Source organism: Embiotoca jacksoni, unplaced genomic scaffold (genome assembly GCF_022577435.1).
Source record: "Embiotoca jacksoni isolate LCO1_2020_lvr unplaced genomic scaffold, fEmbJac1.0.p SCAF_6, whole genome shotgun sequence".
NCBI classification, from domain to species: domain Eukaryota; kingdom Metazoa; phylum Chordata; class Actinopteri; family Embiotocidae; genus Embiotoca; species Embiotoca jacksoni.
The window spans coordinates 11376827-11395203 of record NW_027185414.1 but is presented as its reverse complement, the minus strand read 5'-3'; the positions used below and the strand labels follow the sequence as shown (position 1 = coordinate 11395203).

Below are 18377 nucleotides of genomic sequence, written 5' to 3'. Positions count from 1 at the left end.
TTTGATATGTTTCATTATGGATTTATGAAAGGATGCAATAGTATTACTTGTGGTATATTTTAGATGAGAAGAATGTTTTTAGAACAACATAAGAGTGACGTTAAATGACAGCAACATGAGTTGAGTTGATGATCAGGATGTTTGAGTCAGGTTTTGAAGAAAATGGAAAGACATGCTAAGAATTAAAAAAAAAAAATTGTATCGAGTGTATCCTGGTTTATCTGAAAAGTTTAGGTTGTGGCTGCAGCTCTGCCTGAAGCAGACTGTACAGTTAATGAAATCATCTGCTGTGTTGAGTGTGACTCAGACTGTGGGTTTTACCTGGATCTCTGCTGTCATCAACTGGTCAACCGCTGCAAATGCAAATAATGGTTAATTTCAACCATAAGCAAAGCAATTTTATAAAATTAATCAATGCTGAATTTGTTCCATTTCTTCCTGTTTAACTGTTTTCATTTTGTTACGCTTGCATAGTAAATATCCATATAACCTGATAAAACTGGCAACACCACTGCTGACATAGCCTTCAAACACATATCATTCCCCGAGGGCTTGGTTCACTGTTTTACTTTATGACCAGTAGGTGGCAGCAGAGCTCCATCATGCAGAGGACCTCGGTCCATTGTGATCCTCCTCTCGTGTTGCCTTTTCCGTCTAATACAAGCACGGTTAACACATTATGGACAAGTTTAACAGTTCACATTAATCACGGAAGTTTTTACCCCCTAAAGTTCTCGTTGCAGTATTTGGGCTTCTGTCTGTCTACTTAATAGATTTTGTTTGGGTTGGTGCAGCACAGGCTTAATAGTTGACACAAAAATCACATTCAACTATATTATTTAAGCGAGCTTAACATTTATTTAAATGTATTCAATTTCTAAAGCTTGATTACTCACTAGCAGTTTTAATTGGTAAATTACAAAGTGAGTGGGAATCCCTGTTTAGGGATTAATTGGATGGTTGATGTTGCGTATTTATCTCGCGATATCTGGCAACTCAAACAACCACCTTCCTGCTGTCAGCCCGTCAAAACACAGACCCGCGGAAATGTTCAAAACAGAACAACTAAAGTATCTGGTGAATGACCGACTGAAGGCAGCCGCCGATGAGATATTCAGCCTCTTTGAAAAAACTATTAAAGACTACGAGGAGGAAGTGTTTTGTTCAAAGCAGCGCATGGCGCAACAACAGCTGGGGAGGCCGACAGGTAACGCAAGGACACACTCAGGTAAACTTTAACCTCACGACACCACTCGGGATGTATTTTTTTATTTATTTATTTTTTAATATTTTTACTATTTGTTTAGGTGTATTTGTTAGGCTTCAGCCTGCAGTCGTATCCCCGAAATAGTTAATGTGGTACAAAAGCCAGCATGTCGCGCCATTTTGCATCCCTGAATGGAGGAGGGGGATGCAAAATGGCTGGCACTGCCAAAATGTAGCACTAAACCAGTTTCTCGATGTATTTAACCGCACTGGGCGTGAAAGCATTTTTATCCTCTCATCGTTATGTTTTGATTGACTTCCACTGCTCTCCTGTCAGTATGACAGCTTTAAGAAGGAATAAACTAAATGAATGGAGTGAGGGCAGGAAGGTAAAAGCTGTTTGGAAAAGCTTATTTATTACTTTGTCATCAGAAAGAGACATCCTGTCCACAATCATTCTCATAACAAATGCTCCAGTCACTAAGTAAGACCTTTACTCAAGTAGCTACTGTGCTTAAGTATAGTATTTAAGTATACTCCTTGCTCTGTACTTATTCTTATTTGGTGGCAGGCTACTTTATACTTCCACTGCACCCCATTTCAGAGGGAAATATTATACTTTCTACTTCACTTCAATTATCTGACAGCTTGAGTTATTTTTTAGATGAAGATTTGACACAATGAATAATATAAAAAGCTTACAAAATACAACACATTGTTGAAGATTGACATCTTATAAAAAGCAGTGTGTATTCAGTCACTGCTTTTAAACGTAAACTTATAAATTGTGCATACTATTATTTCAACTTGTATGATACAAATGGTTGTAAAACAATGAGTGTGGTAGTTAAGATAATTCTTACCTCTAAATATATTATATCCTTGCATTTGTGCGTTGATCACATAGTGGAACACGTGTCAATGGTTTGCCTGTCTTGTTTAGCTCCTGTTGAACATATGCAAAACAAAATGTGTATCTCATGAAATGACACCCTAATATAATTTTCTGCTGCGTGTTACTGTCCAGCCCCCCTGCAGACCTCTGTCCAGGAAGCGGATGTTTCCCCTGAGCAGGACCACTTTGAGAAGAAGACTGACCTGTGCGACGATGAAGAGGAGCCCCCGCACATTAAAGAAGAACAGGAGGTGGAAGTGTGGACAGCTCAGGCCTGTGAAAAGCAGGAGGAGGCTGACACCAAAGACTCTATGTTCAATATAATTTATGTGCAAAGAAGTGATGAGGGTGGAAGAGATTCACCACATCGAAGCCAAACGGTTGAAGATAAAGAGGGAGAGCCTTTGCCCGGCTGCTCATCGACGCCTGTTACAGAAGACTGTGGTGCATCAGCGTCACCTAGTGACTGTCAGATAAGTGAAGGAAGTGACAATGAATGGAGAGACGGTGGAGGACTTCACTCGGGTGTTCACAGGAAGAAACCACAGAGATCTGGTGAGGCAGCAGACAGACCGTACGCCTGCAGCATTTGTAACAAGAATTTCAGGATTAAATCCATTCTGACTCGCCACATGAAGACACACACAGGAGAGAAACCGTACAGCTGCGTTGTCTGTGGTAAAAGCTTCATTCAGCGCTCGTATCTGCAGACGCACATGAACTCTCACTCTGGACAGAAACCATACACGTGTAGTTTTTGTGGCCGAGGATTCACACAGGTTGGAAACATGAACGCCCACATACGAATCCACACGGGGGAGAAACCTCACAGCTGTACCGATTGTGGCAAAAACTTCAGAGAAAAAGCAGACCTTATCAAGCACGCAATCATTCACACCGGTGAGAAACCGTACAGTTGCGCTGTGTGTAATATGAAATTCAACGCCCAGTCCAATCTAACGCGCCACATGAAAACTCACTCAGGGGAGAGGCCATATAGTTGCACTGCGTGTGATAAAAGATTCATCCGCCGCTCCCATTTAATCATTCATATGAAGACTCACATTGGAGAGAATCTCTAGACCAGAGAAATTATTATATCCATAATGTTTGATAGATATTTCCTCAATAGAGTGGGTGAGACTATAAATGAAGCAAATCTTGTACTAACCAGTGTCTGTGCTGTTGTGGGCTAAAATACTCAAAAAGGTGTATTACTATATATTTCTACAGGGAATTTGTATAAACTACTCAAATAAGGCACAGAAATAAACAAAGAGGGCCTTTTTATTACCTCAGAAATTATCAGTACTTCTCCAGTTTGTCAGTGATGGCCTTTCCAGTATTCCTGAATCATACACTGTGTGTTTAATGGAGCCCTGATGTATTGACCAGCCAGTTTTATCAGCTGATACTGGCTTATCACAGATATGTCAATATTAACATGTATGTCAGCTGATGTGCGCTGATAAATAAACTTCGTTTTTACAGCGCATAATGCAGAAAAAAAATGCCTAGGGTAAATTAGAATTTATTTTTTTTCTTTTTTGGGGAGGAGGGGGTTTGTACTTACTTACTTTTTTGTACTGTAATTATTAAATTCACAGTGAAGTTAATTGTTTCAGTGCAGTGCTTTCAGTGTGGACAGTAAACTGAGTGTGTGAATGATGACCTTCAGTAATAAATGTAAATTATCTATGAGTTACGAGGAGCCAGTAAAGGCAAAGGCGAAAGCAAATAAAGGTGCGCCCGCAGATTAAATGCAGTGTATGTCCTCATTGAAGACAAGTGGTGAGTGGAAATTTCAACAAGAACTCGGAAACCTGAGCAGGAACAGCTCGACCCGCTGCACCGGAGAAACTTTTTTCTGCTTCTTTTTTTACACAAGAAAAAGAACACAGACTTCCTAATGACCTACCCAAGGAAATAAGGTTAGTACAGTGTATGTTCAAACTAAACAGCACAACTATTTGTGAAAATGCAAAAAAAAATTATATTCCTACAACAATGTGTAAATATTCCAGGCATTATTACAGTAGATCTGATTCTGAAAAAAGGGCCAGAGGCTTTGACTTCATAATATTTTAGAGTACCTGCTGCACACAATATTTTAAAGTTTAAAGATGTACACAACAAACCAACACTATATCCTGGGGGAAAAACATTAAAAACTTTCTAAAGTGATTTAAATAAATTGTATTTGAATTTTTTTTTTTTTTTTTTTACCAGACCCACGATTTTGATGCCACATTTTATAGGTTTACCTTAGATATAGTTAGCAGTATTTTTTTGTCCTTTAACATTAAATGCATTTATACACGGGACACAGGAACTGTTAGTGTTACAGCGTATTGATAATAAAAAAAAAAGTGAATTTGTTAAAGAGTATATTCAGATGCTGCTGTTTACCAACAGGTGGCAACACGACGGTCTTATTCATTCGCTTTCTGTTCCGTCCCCCAAAGACGTCACGATGATGTCATTTCCGTTGCGCGAAGCTGAAATTTTGGCGCCACTAACGTTCAAACAAACAGCCAGAAGACGACTCTGTCCTTGTACTAAACCAGTACCGTGGTTTTAACGGGGGACGTAACATCAGCTGGTAGTTTATTGAATAATCTACCGGGTTGTGGAGATGTGGAGTCGTTCAGAAATAAACCGAACAGGCTGTCTCCGGGAAGCTGCAACTGATGCTGCGGAGGTTCGCCTCCCCTCAACAACACCGTCGGTCCGCGGGATGAACACGTCCTGCTAAAGATCAGCTCTTTAAACTCTGGGAGACGAGCTGGCCGTCAGCAAACTCACCTGCACATAAACACCAGGCTGCTGGTTAACCGAAGTCACCATGAACCGGACCAAAGTGAAGAAAACCACGGTGAGGAGCTGCTCTGGTGAAAAGCAGCAACGTTAACCGTTAACGTGACCCACATCTGCTGTCGATGATTACCATCAGCCGCCATTAAGAGTTTCCTCTGACCCCACCAGTAGAGTCATATTTGATTTGTGGGTCTTTTATTTTCCTGGAATTTAATGCATTTACGTGTAAAAAAAAAAAAAAAAAAAAAACCCACGACTTGAGGTTTTCAGTGGCTTACCAAGTAAGCATGTGTTACACTGTATGTGTCAGTGTGAGCAGAGACCATGCAGGCAAGATGGTGATGAGCAATAAGCAGTACCTCCTCCACTGTGGCTGCTCAGCGTGTATTATCTATAAGAAGAGGGGGATTTATTGCTCTGACCAGCAGCTGGTTGGTTGTTTTTACAGTCTAAAATGTTAAACATGCCGAATTTGTAAACTGGATGCTCTTCTTAACATGTTGGACCACAAACAAACAGCTAAAAATGTGTTCACTCGTGATTTCTCTCAGGCGCCTGGAGGGCAGAAGAACATCTCCACCTTCTTTTCCTTCCAGAAGCAAAAGGTAACAGGAAAATAGGACTTTTGTTTTCCTTATTTGTTCAGGGTCTTGACAGGGATGTCAAAATCTTAATATTATTACTTAATGTCATTATTTATGTTTAAGATTTAGAGAGATAATTAGTAGTAATATTGATACAGTATACTATATATTTCAGCCAATAAAAACAATCATAAGTTTAAAAAAAATGTTGCACCTAGTAACTGTAAATTGCTGTAATACAGCTTTTTAAGACTAGGATAAAACAACACAACATAAGAGAGGTAATATTACTTTTAAGACTTTTGTAAGCAACATTTCTGTGTAAAAGAGGGATTATTCATGTGCACTTGGAGACAAATACAACATCAAGTAATTCATCACTGAGTGGATTTTATAGTAAGATGGATGCATAAAAGAAAAGTTTCACAGCTGTAGACAGACTGTAGAAGCAAGTGGCTCTAATGGAAGTGGTTTTTCATCACACTGCTTTTCTGTACCTGTAGTGGGTCGTCTTGTTTTTTCATCTGTTTCTATTTTTCTGTTAAGAACTATTGCATTTCTCTCTGACGTACAGAGACAATTTAACTGTTAATAATGTATCTAGGTTCTGTATTGAAATACTTGTTTGTCTGTGTTTTGTAGGACTTGTCATCTCCCACAAAAGTATCAGTCACTGGTGTTGTACTCACCAAGACTGAGACTCAGATCAAATGTGGTGAAAGCTTTCTATTCACATCCCGTTCCACGTTAAAGAGGAGGATCTTTGGGGACCTTAAAAACCAACTTCATGCCTCACCAGATCTTGTCCTCTCTGTGCCTGAAACCCCCAACAGTCAGATCAGGCTCGCTTGCTCCTCTCCCTCTGGAGAGGCGGGTCAACTGAGCCCAAAGCCCAGCAGAAAGGTGCTGAGCCCAGCAAACCTTGGCCAACTGTCCCCTATCTGTCGCAGTCCTCGCTCTAAAGGTCCGAGTGTACGGAGACTGATGGCTGTGGAGCGAGAAAGAAACAAAAGCGAAGGTGGATGGTTTGGCTCCCTGAAAAGACTGATCAGCCCTCCCGAAGAGTCCCAAAATGCCAAGAGAGCAAGAAATGGCAATCCATTGCCCCCAAGAGCTGCAATCAGCCCCACAGGTAGCCACCTGAAACTAACTAATGGCCCTGCGAAGACGCTTCAATTCTCCAGTGACCAGTCTGAGAGTTCAATGGGTCACAGCCGAGGTACTGAAGTGGTCTTTAATGACAGCAGAAATGCAATGATTTCACTGAAGCCTATTTCTTACTGCTCCTTGGAGAAACAGAGAAAACATCCGGAAGAACCAAACAAGAAAGATTCTGGTTTTACTGTGATAACAGATCAGAAATCATGTAAGGCTGAAACGAATGGAAACCTACACACTAGTCTGGATAGAGACACTCACACTCTCACTGCTCATGTGCATGAACACAGTGCACAAACTGTCAGAGCTGCAGCGAAGAGTCACAGTGACCTGGAGAGAAAAGAAACTACAAGAACACCGGTGACTGATGAAGACGGGGACAAAGGGACGTTATCACATCATGAGCGAGCTGGAGGTACAGATGTGACCTGCCTCTTACTATATTTCCTAAATAATTATTGTGATTCATTTCACCACAATTGTATATATTTCTGTCAAATGGAGCCAGAAATTGAATATATCAGCAGTAAGTAACAAAAAAATTGCAAAGTAGAAATGCCAACCTAATAGGATGTTATTTAGAAACGGTCAGCTGATCACTGGTGTTCACACTGTGTTGCACAGCATGTATCTTCATCATAAGTTAAAGACGAAACATGAGGGATCTGTTTCAAGAAATCTTATTAGTTGATATTTTGCTTTTGTTTTTTTAAAGCACCCCAATATTGATATCAGTACCCGCTGGAAAGTCCAGTATTTGTCAGCTCACAGTGTCAAAGCACTTTCCCAACCTGCTTTAACCTATTCTTCCACTGAACGACCTGGAAATCCTAAACTTTTCTCCCACACAAACTGTCTTTGTGGTGGGCCTAAAGGGGGGAAAAAAATGGTATCACTTCCCAGAAGTGTCATCCTGAAGACCAGAAAATGATGTAAAGATTGAAGCTGTCTGACGATACTCACTGTCATATCAATATATTACGACGGTGTATTTCCCGTACCTCTTTCTTTGAATCAAGTTTGCTCAAATCTCTGCTGACTTGTCTTTTTCTGTTGCTTTTTCCGCACCAAAAACAAGAAAATACTGGAATGACATCTGCGTGTCCCGTAGAGGAGAGGTTGGATGAGAGCTGGTTTGCGGAGCAGATGAATTATAATGAAGATCCTAGGACTGAGGATAAATCCAAAAAAAACCGGTGAGAATCAGCATGAACACACTGTCTTAGTGAATGTCATTGCAGAGGGGAGAGAGAAAGATAACCCAAAAGTAAAGAAGAGCACACAGGGGGAGTTATACATTCACACTATAAGTATTTGGACAGCACACTCAATTTGAAATAACGTGTTATATCTCACACAAAGTGCTATTAGTATTGATGAAAACCTTGAATTAAAGCTGAGACTTGGCACTTTGATACTTCATTGTAACTGTAATAGGCCGAAACATACAGCCTGAAGAACACACAATGCGTAATTGTACTTATAGTCTGGACTGTATATGGTTTGAAGTTTTTGACTTGGTGAGCATGAGCATCTTTTTGTGTTTGTCAATGTGTCTGTGGTCTGTTCTCATAGTTTGAGAAATTATCTGAGAAAGTTACTCAGGACAAAATGACAGACAGTGTATGTCTGTTCTTCCAGGTGAACAAATTAACTCGGATGTTGTTGTGGGGTTTTTTTGGTTTTTTTTTTATGAAATAAAACTGCATGCTAAAAGTCCTCTCTGTCCTCACAGTAAGGTACCAGACCATGTGATCCTGTCTGGAGGCCTAAACAACCGCTACTGGGTGTTGGACGTTGAGGAGAGACCTGGCCACAAAACACTGACCATCTCATGCTCCAAGTCTCTACATCCAACTGAGACGTGTCTGCTCAAAGATGGATGGTGAGGCTGTGTGTCAGGATATATTCTGTCATTTGATTTGTATACATCATAATGTCTCACATTTTCCCTACAATGACCAGGTACAGCCTGGATCCATGTATTTTGTGTTGGCTTTTCAACTTCAGTATGTATCAGAGTAAATACTAATAGTGCTTTTGCATTTCATTTTTTCATTAAAATCGCCCAGTGTTTTACATTATGTAACATCACAACATGTGGCAATATTCAAGACTGCAGATATATTCATACTTTTTTTTTTTTTTGCTTAATTGTGCATGTGTGCTTTCTTTTGATGCGTTTAAAAGGATCTTTCCTGATCTTTTTTTCCAGGGAGATGACGCCTGTCTGCCAAGGTGATGTGGTTCATCTGGAGGGTCGCCCTGATGGTGGGTCCTGGTTAGTGGACAGGGACCATGGCTTCCTGGTTTTACTGCCTGATAGCCTCATCTCAGGTACCAGCATCTCGAGCTCCATCCGCTGCATGAGGCGTGCCGTACTGAGTGATATGTTCAAGGTAAAAGGCTTTACTAATATTCACCACATTTTTTATGTTGATGATTGATTATCATATGTTTTTCTTGAATTTTCTATTTTATCTTGAAGATATCTTCTGTATCTAAGAGGTGAAGTTAGCATCCGTACATCATGTTTGTTTGGGGTACTGTGAGATTAATAGCTCGAATGTACATTTGTACCTTTTGGTACTAACGTATTGAAATACATTGACCTTAGAATAAATTCCATCTTCGGTTTAATTTAAATGTACACTTTTTTTTCTTGACTCTTTCAAAGAGATTTTGATTTAAATAATCTTTCAGGTAGTATTTTGATGTAGTTGCACAAAATTACATTATATTGTCTAGTATTAATCTTATTTTGAATTCGTATACCTCAATAACACAATGCTTATACTCGTTACCTCCTCTCCTCTTTGATGCAGAGTTTTGATGGTGGTTCCAAGCAAATGCTGAACGGCACCATGGTCCATGAAGTCTTCCAGAGAGCAGCTACAGCGAAAGATTTTTCCTTGGAGAAACTGTCTAAGTTGGCTGGCGAGGCACTGCACAGTCCTCAGTACCTCGGAGACATGTAAGTAGTGTGATTTATACTCTGAAGTGTGCTGCATATGTTTTCCTGTCTGTACTGAAACAAATAGCAGTCGATCAGAATATAGGGTTTGAAGAAAGCAGTAAAGATTATGAGCTCAGGAAAGTGCTTAACATTTCGTAGTAGGAGTTGATGGAAAGGCAACCTGAGCAATTAACATAGATTGTAATAATTTAGGATTTGACTGTAAGTGTGACCTTTCTCCTGTTTGCCTCATGTTTGTGTTTCATCCATGTGTTCACAGGTATACTTTGGGTGTAAGTCAGGAAGAGATGAAGCAGGAACTGCATGATTATCTACCCTCACTGGAACACTGGGCAAACGAGTACCTCAGCTCACCAACACCAAAAGCCATCAGCCTGAAAATGTACGTACACGCAAAACTTTACCAGCTCTATAGGAACATACCTAATGCTCGTTGAAAAGGTTGATCACAGTTTAAAATGTATAACCAGCGCAGAAAGGATTTTTTTTTCAACTTTCAAACAGCTAATTATTTGTTCATCTCTGTCTCCATGGCTCCAGCCCTGGTAACAGCAAAGCTCCAAGCAGGTGTCAGGACGCTGCAACTGTTGTCACGGTTACGGAGCTGGCAGACATGGAGGAGAATGTGTGGTCCCCGAGATTTGGCCTTAAAGGGAAAATCGATGTGACGGCACAGGTTCGAATCCAAAGACCACGAAATAGCAATCGCAGAAGTCCAGAGGAAAAGACCGTCCCCCTGGAGCTGAAGACCGGACGGGAGTCAAACTCCATAGAGCATCGCAGTCAGGTTGGTGGACTATCTGCTAGTCCGACACACGCATCAGATCACCTGACACACAAATCAGTTTTTTTAATTGTCTATATATATATATGTGTGTGTGTGTTACTCTGTTTAGGTGATTCTGTACACTCTCATGAGCTTGGAGAGATACAATCCCGAGGCCGGTTTACTGCTTTACCTCAAGACTGGTAATATGCACCCTGTAGCAGGCAGCCACATGGACCGCAGAGGTACAGTATGCCCACATGTGCTCACCGAACCTGCCTAACATCAGTTCTGAACGATGCTGCATTAATATTCCTTTTCATAATTATTCATGCTTAGAATATTCTGCACGTGTACAAAAAAAATATGTTTAGAAAGAACTTTACCACTGAAATAATTCTCCTTTTAACTAAACTGTGTCCACCTGACAACCACACAGTGTGCAGTGACACCAACATTCCTCTTTTACAGCAGCCTCTCTGCTGCCACCTTAATTTGTTTTAACTCTGTGTTTATGTCAGAGCTGCTGAAGCTAAGGAACACGTTGGTCCATCACATTCACAACTGTGTGGCGAAAGAGGCAGAGCGGAGCTGCCTCTCGAGACTGCCTGACATCCTGACCAATAGACAGCCCTGCCAGTACTGTCCCCAAAAGAGAAACTGTGCTTTATATGAGAGGTAAACCTTTTAAAACAAATTTTATGAAAATCTCAGGCATCTTCAATCTCCAGCAAAATCCTCAGCTGTGAATTACAATGAGGTAAAGTCATTAAATGTTCTCATTGACATACAATTTCTTCCCTTTCCCTATCCGTCTCCTTCCTCTTCACCATTCGTCCAGAGCGGTGGATCCCAGCTCTGTAGATGTCAATGAGGATGTTGTGCGTGACTTTCTGCAGCAAGAGACTGGTCACCTGACTCTGCCACAGCTGAACTATTTTTCACACTGGCTGCTCCTCTGCTGCCTGGAGTCATCTACCATGGAGGCCAAGAACAGTCGTAAGCGTGTGTGGCTTCAGACGGTGGAGGAAAGGTACGAAGCTGGACTCTGATATTCTTTGGCTTTTTACTGAATGTTCCAGTTGTTATTGTCAGAAAGTGAAACCCTCACAGTAGAGCACTCAGTGTACCTATGAATGAAGGGGACCTCTTTATACCGTCCATCCATCTAGCCATCATCTTCCGCTTATCCGGGGTCGGGTTGCAGTGGCAGCAGGCCAAGCAAGCTGACCCAGACTTCCCTCTCCCCCGCAACATTTTCCAGCTCATGCTGGGGGATCCCGAAGCGTTCCCAGGCCAGCCGGGAGATATAATCCCTCCAGCGTGTCCTGGGTCTTCCCCGGGGTCTCCTGCCAGTTGGGCGTGCCTGGAAAACCTCCAGTGGGAGGCGCCCTGGAGGATCCTGATCAGATGCCCGAACCACCTCAGCTGACTCCTTTCGATGCGAAGGAGTAGCGGCTCTACTCCAAGTTCCCTCCTGATGTCCGAACTCCTTACCCTCTCTAAGGCTGAGCCCGGCCACCCTACGGAAGAAACTCATTTCGGCCGCTAGTAGCCGCAACCTCGTTCTTTTGGTCACGACCCGGAGCTCCTGACCATCGGTGAGAGTTGGAACGTAGATCGCCCGGTAAACTGAGAGCTTCGCCTTCCGGCTCAGCTCCTTTTCACCAACACGGTCCGGTGCAGCGCCTGTTGTACTGCTGCAGCCGCACCGATTCGGCGGTTGATCTCCCGCTCCATCCTCCCCTCACTCGTGAACAAGACCCCGAGATACTTAAACTCCTTCGTTTGAGGCAGGCACTCTGTCCCCACCTGGAGGGAGCAATCCACCGGTTTCCAGCAGAGAACCATGGCCTCAGATTTGGAGGTCGCGGTCCGAAGAGGCCAACAGGACCACATCATCTGCAAACAGCAGAGATGTAATCCGGAAACCCCCGAACCCGACGTGCTGCTCCCCCCGGCTGCACCTAGATATCCTGTCTAGGGATCCACAAACGGGATCGGTGACAAAGGTCAGCCCTGGCGGAGGCCAACACCCACCGGAAAAGAGTCTGACTTATTGCAGAGAATACGAACACAGCTCCTACTGCGGTTGTACAGAGACCGGATGGTCCATTGCAACGGGTCCGGCACCCCGTACTCCCGCAACACCCCCCCACAAAAACCCCCGGGGGACCCGGTCGAAAGTCTTCTCCAAGTCCACAAAACACATGTAGACTGGATGGGCAAACTCCCAGGACCCCTCCAGTAGTCTTGCGAGGGTAAAGAGCTGGTCCACTAGTCCACTAGTCCACTGGTCCACGACCGGGACGGAATCCGCACTGTCCTCTTGAATCTGAGGTTCGACAACGGTCGGAGTCTCCTTTTCCAGCAAGCTGGCATAAGCTTTGCCCGGGAAGCTGAGTAGTGTGATACCCCGATAGTTGGAGCACACTCTCCGGTCCCCTTTTTATTTTTAAATGGGAACCACCACCCCGGTCTGCCAGTCTATGGGTGCTGTTCCCGACCCCCATGCGACATTGAAGAGGCGTGTCGGCCAAGACAGCCCAGCAATGTCCAGCGCCTTCAGCATCTCAGGGCGGATCTCATCCACCCCCGGCGCCTTGCCACCGAGGAGCTTTTTGACTACCTCAGAGGCCTCTTCAGACGCTGCCTCCTCTCCAGAGGACATGGTGACATCTTTATACTGTATAAACTCTAAAAGTATTTGCTTGAATTGCATCATTTTAATTCTCTGCTGAGTTTCCTCTGATTTGTGTTTCTAAGTGAGAAGAAAGGGAGCTGTGTGGGGAATCTGCAGCTCTGTGGACCAGTAACTTTGCAGTCTCAGGGTGTTTTCCTCCATCGTTTCCAGCGCAGTAGTGCTGCATCGCAGGAAGGTTTGACCAACTGCGGTTTGGCCAGCAGGGATCGCATTGTTGTTAGCGACCAGGAAGGTCGTCTTTTTGGCTTGGCAACAGGTTACCTGTGTGAAGTCAGCAGGACATCTATCAGCTGCACTCTGGACAGGTGAAAATGAACTTGCATATACCTGCTGTTTGAGTGTTTTTATAAAAGAATGTCTAAAGGATGGTGAGTTGTCTGGACTGCTCAGTTAAAGTCACTTCCATGATTTGTACCCATTTCTCTTGTTCAATGTGTTCAACAGGGACCTGTCAAAGTTCAGCGGTGTGTTGTTTCGACTGGATGGGGATGAAGGTGTCGTGGGTCTCAGCACTCACCTCACCAATCTCTCCAGACTGATGGAACACTGTCCGGACAGGTAGGTACAGTAAAATGAAATATGAAGTTACGATAGCGTAGCAGGCAGGTGATGATAAAACACACTGATGCAGGAGAAATTTACAAGTATGTTGGCCTCGCACATTTTTAGTTGCTCTTTCTAGTTTGAAATGGCACCTGGTAAAATTTTGCAGTGTGATTTACTGAGGTGTCTCTCTGCAGTGATCGTCTGAGGGAGTTGGTGGTTGACCTTCGTTCTCCAGAGTTCATCTCCAACCTCAGCTCTGTTCTGCCCAGAGAAGCCAAAGAAACTGTGGCCAACATCCTCATAGGTGACTCACCGCTGTTCTCCTGCTCTGCCGCTCATGTTTTCTTTTATGTCCAGTTTTGTTCTGCATGCCATGACTGCAAGGGACAATGTTACAAATGAGCAACATCATGGAAAATATTGGTTGGAATGATACACGCATCACCAGAAATGTTTTCTTCATTTTCCTCTTATTGTTTCATATGAAGACTTCTTATCATTTGTGCAAATCAGTGCCTGTTCGATCAATTTATATGTGTGTGTGTGTGTGTAGGCCTCAACAAACCCCAGAAGCAGGCCATGAAGAAGGTGTTGTTATCCAAAGACTATACACTGATTGTTGGCATGCCTGGCACAGGCAAGACCACAACCATCTGCACCCTGGTAACCCCAAACCCTGAGCTATAAACTTACCTGAACCATAAATCAACACGATCTACTCCCTGTTAGACTACAACTCTAATCCTTCCTCCTCTCATGTGATGACCTTCATCCGTCTCTCCTTCTTTCTTGCTCTTTGTCTCTTCCTCACTTTTCTTCTCAGGTTCGTATCCTTCATGCTTGTGGCTTTAGTGTGTTGCTGACCAGCTACACCCATTCTGCTGTTGACAACATCCTGCTGAAGCTCAAACGTTTCCGGGTTGGCTTTCTGCGTCTGGGGCAGGGACAGAAGGTGATGACCGTGTCTTCACTTCTCAAATTGGTTTTATAGCCATAAACATAAACGCGGTCTTGTACATTATATCTGGTGTTTCTTTTAAGCTTCTTTTTTTTTTTTTTTTTTTTCAGAGTAATATGCATTAGAGCACAAATTATTATTCGATGATATTTAAGTTCTATAGTAATAAATCAGAATAGTGATGAGGGAACGATGAGATAATGTGCATTTATGGAATATCAAAGGAGCATTTCACTAACAAATGAAGTTTTTATAAAAGTGTAGATCTCTTGTTTTTGCCCCTTATACTATTGCCTCTGTGACTTCTGATTTAGTTTTTTTCTGCTGCGCTCTCCAGGTTCATCCAGACATCCTACCATACACAGAAGAAAGTGTGAGGAAGAATGGGGTTCACACTCTGTCAGAGCTGGAGCAGCTTTATAACAAAGAGGTGAGGGGTTAGTTGTTGGGATATTGATTATTAGAACAACTATCACTTTGACTCAAATCGACTGCAATCAGCCTTGCTCTCTTTTTCGCTTGTAGATACTGTAATTTACAACATATGAAATAGGAAATGTCTTCCCAATCAGTGCCGATTTTCTCTGTATTTCCAGCTGGTAGTGGGAACCACCTGTATGGGCATCAAGCATCCCATTTTCGCACGTCGTCGGTTTGATTTCTGCATCATAGACGAGGCATCGCAGATCAGCCAGCCTATCTGTCTGGGACCGCTGTTCTACGCCAAAAGATTTGTCTTGGTTGGAGACCATCAACAGCTGCCACCAATAGTACAAAACCGGGAAGCCAGGTCAAGCATATGTGTTTATAAATATGGTGTTTGTTGATCATGTTTGTACTGGGAGGGAAAATGAAAATCTTTTCCCATTACCTATTCCAGTTTAAAACACAACAACAAGCCTTTAGGGAATGTGATGGAAGGTGAAGCAATTATTTATTTCTTAAATATTTATTTGTCTTTCAGGTCACTTGGTATGGATGAAAGTCTATTTAAGAGACTAGAGCTCCACAGTGAGGCAGTGATCAAGCTCAATGTACAGTACCGAATGAACAGGTAAACCCACATACCGAGATAACGCTGCATGCCTTGGTAGTCTGGTCTTACCGAGCTGTACTGACTCAAATCTGCTTTAACTTTGATCTGTCTTGTAGCATTGCCGAGAAAAATTATTCTGTTTATTAATTGAATGTTTACAAAATGGCACAGCAAGAGCAGTTTGTCCAAACAAAAGGATTCCTTTTCACAATGAACAGCCTGTGCTCTCATTTATTTCAGGCAGATCATGTCTCTCAGTAACTCTGTGATGTATGACGGCCGGCTGGAGTGTGGATCAGAGAGGACGGCCACTGCCCTCCTCACGCTGCCCTTCCTGCTCTCTGTCCAGTCGGAGCTTAGTTCCTACACTCTGACTCATCCCCAGCACGACCTGTCTTGGATACAGGCCACATTGTTGCCTAGAAACGCCGTTTGCTTCCTAGACTGCTCAATGGTTGGTTGAAGTACACTTCAAGTAGTTCAGTAGCTTCTGAATAGTATTTCGGGTAGATACTCAATTTAAGCTGAAGGTCGAGAGTCTCAGGAAGCCGCTGTGACAGGAGAAAGTGGTCTAACTGAAGTAAGGCTGGTTTACTAAAGACTGCTTTTCAGCAGGTTCAGTTCGGCTGGAAGCCTGTCAGCCTGTAGGACAGTGTTTGGGAGAAAGAAGTGTAGGTGCATTGGTCTTAATCTTGTTTCTCTCCACTGATTTCTTTAGGTGCCTGCCTTGGAGTCGGTGGAGCAGGGAGGAATAAGCAATCACACTGAAGCCACCCTCCTACACATACTGCTTTCACTTCTGATAAAGGTACATCAGTTCCCCAATCGATGCTCATATATTTAAAAACTAAGAAATTACCTTTTTATTCCATTTCTAATAAATGGGATTGAAAAGTGTACTTAGTTCTCTTATTAACCTCTTCTTCTTGTTTTTAGGCGGGCTGTAAGCCCGGTGATATAGGTGTTATCGCCCCCTACAGACAGCAGTTAAAGAGTATCTCGGCTCTGTTGCAGTCCTCTGCTTTCACCGGCGTAGAGGTGAACACAGTGGACAAATACCAAGGACGGGACAAAAGCCTGATTGTTCTTTCTTTTGTCAGGAGTACTGCAGAGGAAGGAAACGTAAGTGTTTCTCTTAGTGTCTTCTGTTTTTTTTAAGTCGTCTTCCTGCACTCTCTTCTTTACACCTCTGACTCTGCTTAGAAGAACAAACCACTGAACAATTGTGTGAAAGTCAGACCGATTCTCTCCTTCCTGTCCATTCACAGTTAGGAGAGCTGTTGAAGGATTGGCGTCGCCTGAATGTAGCCATTACCAGGGCTAAACACAAGCTACTGATGGTGGGCTCTGCCACAACGCTGCGACGCTACACACCGGTGGAGAAACTGCTCGACCATCTCCAGCAGGAGAACATGATATCCTTTACAAATACATCTTAATGCTGCTACTAAACATTTCTTCATTCTTAATACAGCACTGTTACAATACATTGTAGTAATGTACTGCAAAATTAGTGTTGCAGAATCTAACATTAAGTCATCAATTTTCCTAACAAATTACAGTTTAGCAGTTGTTTTTCATGACTTCTGTGTCTACAGAGTTGTTGTTTTTCCTGAACTTTGCTTCACATTATTCATCTCCCACCGGCTGCCCACAAGGCCTTACCCAGCATGGCCCTGTGACGGGCATCTACAAAGGCATGATGGTGTTTCTGGTCACTCGTCTATCTCGGTGGCCGTGGATCACAGGGCACACAATTGAATTTGCATGATCACTGAATCATCCGTCTGGAGGCACATTGTCTCTTTGTAATGATTTTAAACGAAGGTCTTTACCATTCAGAACAATGCATTTGGAAACTGAGCTCGCTTTGTTGTATAAAACTGAAATATATCAAATAAGATCTGGATTAACTTGAAATCAAAACAAATGCTGCTACATGCAGCATTTAACCCTCTGTTGCATTGACATTCAAAATTCAACATCTCTTTCTGTATCTTGTGGCAGATCAGTAGATGGCCAGAGACATTCAGGCCACCGCTGCTATTGTTGATGTTTCAATCTGTTTTTAATGCAACAAATTTAAAACACTCTAGTTTTAAAAGTTTGTGTTTATGCTGTGAAACAAGGTCCTGAGAACAACTGAAATAGTTGGCCACAAATTTCATTCTCAAGGTAAAATGTGTTGAACTGACACGGTGATAGTTTACGGTACAAAGCATCAAACCTCAAGTAGGACTGGTCACTATTCAGATATTTTTCATCAAATACCTCTGTCATTACACAAACAATATTTTTGGTGTGAACATATGCGGATATGAAGACCAAACAGATTTATCTATTTCACTCAGCTACTACAGTCAGATAAGCTCTTACATGTCTGTCACTCAACTTAAGGAATGAAAAACTTTAGACTTAAACTTAATTTGTCTTTGTTATAAAATCAATGATTTTCCACCTCACACCTCGAGAGGTGTAGTGTACCATTTCTTATTTAGTGAAGTTGACTGTAAGTCACTGGATTTTTTTTTTTTTTTTTTTTTTTTTTTTTTTACTTCAAATATACTTGACCAAAAGAGTATAACATGAACGCTGTTGTGATTTGTGAATGGGCTTCACTTCACCAGTCAACAACAAACTGGTTGATAAATTAGATTTCTCCTTTAAAAACTTAAGTTCACTGCATCATATTGTCAGTAACAGCAAAAGCTAAACATTTGAGTCATTTAT

At 42.4% G+C, this 18377-nt stretch overlaps 2 protein-coding genes across 2 annotated transcripts; both read left to right on the top strand.

Annotated features, from left to right (window-relative positions):
- Positions 1-1034: 1034 nt before the first annotated feature.
- Positions 1035-3826, top strand: LOC138213145 (zinc finger protein 771-like). Its single transcript, XM_069174046.1, has 2 exons — positions 1035-1228; positions 2234-3826. The coding sequence occupies exons 1-2, from the start codon at positions 1048-1050 to the stop codon at positions 3181-3183; spliced, it is 1131 nt and encodes a 376-aa protein (XP_069030147.1). The 5' UTR covers positions 1035-1047; the 3' UTR covers positions 3184-3826.
- Positions 3827-4705: 879 nt separating this feature from the next.
- Positions 4706-17086, top strand: dna2 (DNA replication helicase/nuclease 2). The gene is made up of 24 exons (XM_069174460.1): positions 4706-4976; positions 5470-5523; positions 6145-7075; positions 7739-7856; positions 8396-8545; positions 8876-9059; positions 9486-9634; positions 9897-10019; positions 10178-10424; positions 10534-10648; positions 10925-11081; positions 11245-11436; positions 13170-13412; positions 13552-13665; positions 13848-13957; positions 14207-14316; positions 14477-14605; positions 14949-15041; positions 15208-15401; positions 15576-15665; positions 15888-16101; positions 16366-16455; positions 16584-16769; positions 16916-17086. Exons 1-24 carry the CDS (start codon positions 4947-4949, stop codon positions 17084-17086), a joined length of 4194 nt encoding a protein of 1397 aa, XP_069030561.1. The 5' UTR covers positions 4706-4946.
- Positions 17087-18377: the final 1291 nt, after the last annotated feature.

What these genes read in the sequence shown, in the direction of transcription:
- dna2 (XM_069174460.1), top strand. Translation starts at nt 4,947, where the DNA reads ATGAACCGGACCAAAGTGAAGAAAACCACG. An exon ending in TACTGAGTGATATGTTCAAG is followed by an intron (nt 9,060 to 9,485) that starts GTAAAAGGCTTT and finishes TCTTTGATGCAG; the next exon opens with AGTTTTGATGGTGGTTCCAA. An exon ending in TGCTTTCACTTCTGATAAAG is followed by an intron (nt 16,456 to 16,583) that starts GTACATCAGTTC and finishes TCTTGTTTTTAG; the next exon opens with GCGGGCTGTAAGCCCGGTGA.
- LOC138213145 (XM_069174046.1), top strand. Translation starts at nt 1,048, where the DNA reads ATGTTCAAAACAGAACAACTAAAGTATCTGGTGAATGACCGACTGAAG. An exon ending in TAACGCAAGGACACACTCAG is followed by an intron (nt 1,229 to 2,233) that starts GTAAACTTTAAC and finishes GTTACTGTCCAG; the next exon opens with CCCCCCTGCAGACCTCTGTC.